This window comes from Topomyia yanbarensis, chromosome 2 (genome assembly GCF_030247195.1).
Source record: "Topomyia yanbarensis strain Yona2022 chromosome 2, ASM3024719v1, whole genome shotgun sequence".
Classification (NCBI taxonomy): domain Eukaryota; kingdom Metazoa; phylum Arthropoda; class Insecta; order Diptera; family Culicidae; genus Topomyia; species Topomyia yanbarensis.
The window spans coordinates 135,766,133-135,769,713 of record NC_080671.1 but is presented as its reverse complement, the minus strand read 5'-3'; the positions used below and the strand labels follow the sequence as shown (position 1 = coordinate 135,769,713).

General features: G+C 45.9%; 1 protein-coding gene across 1 annotated transcript; it reads left to right on the top strand.

Annotated features, from left to right (window-relative positions):
* The first annotated feature begins 1,172 nt into the window (after nucleotides 1–1,172).
* Nucleotides 1,173–3,160, top strand: LOC131679790 (uncharacterized protein K02A2.6-like). The gene is made up of 2 exons (XM_058960537.1): nucleotides 1,173–2,055; nucleotides 2,973–3,160. The coding sequence occupies exons 1-2, from the start codon at nucleotides 1,173–1,175 to the stop codon at nucleotides 3,158–3,160; spliced, it is 1,071 nt and encodes a 356-aa protein (XP_058816520.1).
* The last annotated feature ends 421 nt before the right edge of the window (nucleotides 3,161–3,581 follow it).

Here is a 3,581-nt window from a genome sequence, read left to right as displayed (position 1 = left end):
GAGCGAATCGGACGTTCACCAACTAAACTAACGTCACAACAAGCCCGTACTGCTTCAGGTCAGCCGCTGCCGCAGAAATTGATTGTGACGTCATGCTGAGAGGAGTTCACCGGTCAGGTAAAATGTTTGGTACACGTGTTGACAATCTCAATCTTTTAGGCCTCGACTTCATCGAACTCTTCGAACTGTGGAACGTCCCCCTGAGCACGGTATGCAACAACATCAACGTCGCAACCGATAATGTACAGTATCTGAAAGCAGCGTACCCCGTACTTTTCTCCGATTCATTGGGTTGCTGTAATAAGACAGAAGCTAAATTGTACTTGAGGCAAGACATTCAACCAGTTTTCCACAGCAAAACACCTGTCCCTTTTGCTGCATTGGAATCGATAGAGACTGAGCTCAACCGATTAGAAAAGCTGGAAATCATTTCACCAGTAGCGTTTTCTGACTGGGCAGCGCCAATCGTGGCTGTCCGAAAGAAAGCAGTCGACGGTTAGCCATCGAAGGTAAGAGTGTGTACTGCCCTGAACAGTGCCATGCTGCCCAATCACCACCCGCTTCCCCTTCCGGAGGAGATTTTCGCCAAACTGTCCGGCAGTAAAGTTTTCTCTTACATCGACTTGTCGGACTCATCGTGGCTTATATGAGTTCAATCGTCTGCCTCCAGGCATCAAATCTGCCCCTGGTACATTTCAAAGCATCATTGATGCCTTGGTAGCTGGTCTGGTAAGAACGCCAAGGAACATCAAAGCCGTCTCTTGAAGCTTTTGGATCGCATCCAGGCTTCACACTGCGTATTGAGAAATGCTCATTCTTCATGCCGGAGATCCGTTATCTGGGATTCATCATTAACCACCAAGGAGTCCGACCTGACCCATCGAAGACAGCAGCAATATGCAACATGCCGCCTCCGCACGATGTCACGTTTGTACGCAGCATGCACCTTCGACGCCCATTGGATGCTCTCCTAAGGAAAGAGTCAAAGTGGGATTGGAACGAAAGTTGCCAGCGCTCATTTGAACAATTCAAATCACTACTTCGTTCGAATTTGCTTGTTGCTCATTACGACGCTCAACTCGAAACGATCGTCGCAGCGGATGCATCCAACAATGGTTTAGGAGCATGCCTTATGCATCGGTATCCAGACAGTTCTGTAAAGGTCGTGTGCCATGCCTCCTGAACGCTCACTCCCAGAACAGCGTTACGGCCAGGTGGAGAAAGAGGCACTAGCACTTATATTCGCTGTTACCAAATTTCATCGGTTCATCTACGGAAGAAATTTTTCTCTACATACCGATCACAAACTGTTGGTCGCAGTATTTGGACCGAAGAAGGATATTCCCATTCACACAACTAACCGTCTACAACGATGGGCCCTAGTGCTACTGTCTTACGATTTCGAAATCAAGCGTATTTCTACCCACGAGTTCGGTTACGCAGATATCCTATCGAGACTGATCGATCCACGAGCGAAGCCAGATGAAGATTTCGTCATTGCTTCGGTTCAGATGGAAGACGATATATCTGCCACTGTGGATGCAGAATTGAATACTCTGCCAATAACGTTCAAACATCTTCAAGCTGCCACAAACAAAAATAAGCAACTTCAGGAAGTTATCCCGTACGTGCAAACTGGTTGGCCGAACACGAGCAAGCAAGTCAGCAGTGAAATTCGTCCGTTCTACGCTCGCAAGGAAGCCCTTTCAGTTGTGCGAGGTTATCACACGCTCGCTGGTCGAATTGTAGTACCGAAAATGTATCAGCTATCAGCCCACAAGTCTCTCCATAAAGGTCATCCTGGTCAAGAAATGATGAAAGCAGTTATGAGAAGTCACGTTTGCTGGCCCGGCGTGGACCAGGACGTCGAAAATTTCACCGCATCGTGTAGAGCTTGCACATCTGTGGCCAAAGCTCCACCAAAAACATTATTGTCGTCATGGCCACAAGCAAGTTATCCCTGGCAACGGCTACACGTGGATTATGCTGGTTCCTTCGAAGGTCACTATTTCCTGATTATTGTAGACTCTTACAGCAAGTGGCCGGAGATCATACGTACGCAAACTATCACTAGGGACCATCCATAAATGACGTAGCATTTTTAAGTGATTTTTAACACCCTCCTCCCCCATCGTAGCATTTCGTCACAAACCTCTAAATACCACCCTGGTAATTACGTAGCTTGACGGTAACCCTGCCCCCCCCTTGTTACCGTAATTTTTTTCAAAAATTCTATTCTATTCCCCTTTAAAAAAGCTACGTAGCATGACATGACCCCCTACCCCCTGTCGTCACACATCATCACAAAATACAAAACTCCTCCCTCCCCCATATAATGCTACGTCATTTATGGATGATCCCCTAGCAGGACCACAATCGAATTGTTGTTTGAAACGTTCGCCCGGTACGGGCTACCTGAAACCATTGTCAGCGATAATGGTACGCAATTTTCTAGCAACCAATTTAAGGAATTTTGTGAGTCCTTGGGCATCGTTCACATTCATACTGCACCATACCATGCGCAGTCTAATAGACAAGCGGAGCGCTTCATCGATACACTGAAATGAAGCCTCAGGAAGATTTTACCAGAAACGCAAAAATCCATATCCAAGTCACTGCAAATCTTTTTGTCCACATATCGCTCAACGCCAAACAAATCGGCACCTGATGGACTTTCTCCGGCTGAAATTTTGATGGGGAGGAAACACCGCACAACGCTAGATTTGCTTAAACCACCCGTCGACTTCATGCCCACGAAAAATCAAAATATGGAAAATCAGTTCAACAGACACCATGGGGGAAAGAGGCGAAACTTCGAAAAAGATGATCGAGTTTTTGCAAGCATCTTTAAATGTGGGAAACTTGTGTGGCTCGCCGGTACCGTCATCGAACGAGTTGGCAGTGTAAATTACAATGTATTTATAGATGGAAGCAGGCTTATGAGATCTCACACCAATCAACTGCGTGCTCAGGGGACACTAAAGTCGAGGCCTACCTGGAAGAAGCTCTTTCGGATCATCAGCTCCCGTTGCACGTGCTGCTGCAGGACTTTCAGCTCAACGAATGCAGTTCAACTAGCTCCATCTGCATCACACCAGCCCAGAGAAACTCGTGCTCTTGTTCTTCGTCGATCTACCCGTATCCGACGGATACCTACTAGGTACAACCCGTACTTCTACAGATAAAAGGGGGAGATGTTCAGTTATATTTTATGTCTTGTCAAGTTCAGTTATATGTTATGTCTTGATTTATTAACAAATATAAATGTAGTTAACGTATCCACCTTATTACTTATTTTGGGATATGTAACAATAACTCACAAATTCCATCGAGGCTCTTCGTGCGATGAAGCCCAAAAAGCAATTCCCATATTTCCTGGGGAAGATACGGGAGTCCTTGTGTACGTTATCTGAAAAATCTTATCAAATTACCTTTGTTTGGGTCCCCTCTCATTGCTCTATTCCGGGCAATGAAAAGGCCGACTCATTAGCAAAGGTGGGCGCATTAAATGGTGACATATATGAAAGACCAATCTGCTTCAACGAATTTTTTAGTATTTGTCGTCAGAGGACACTCAGCAG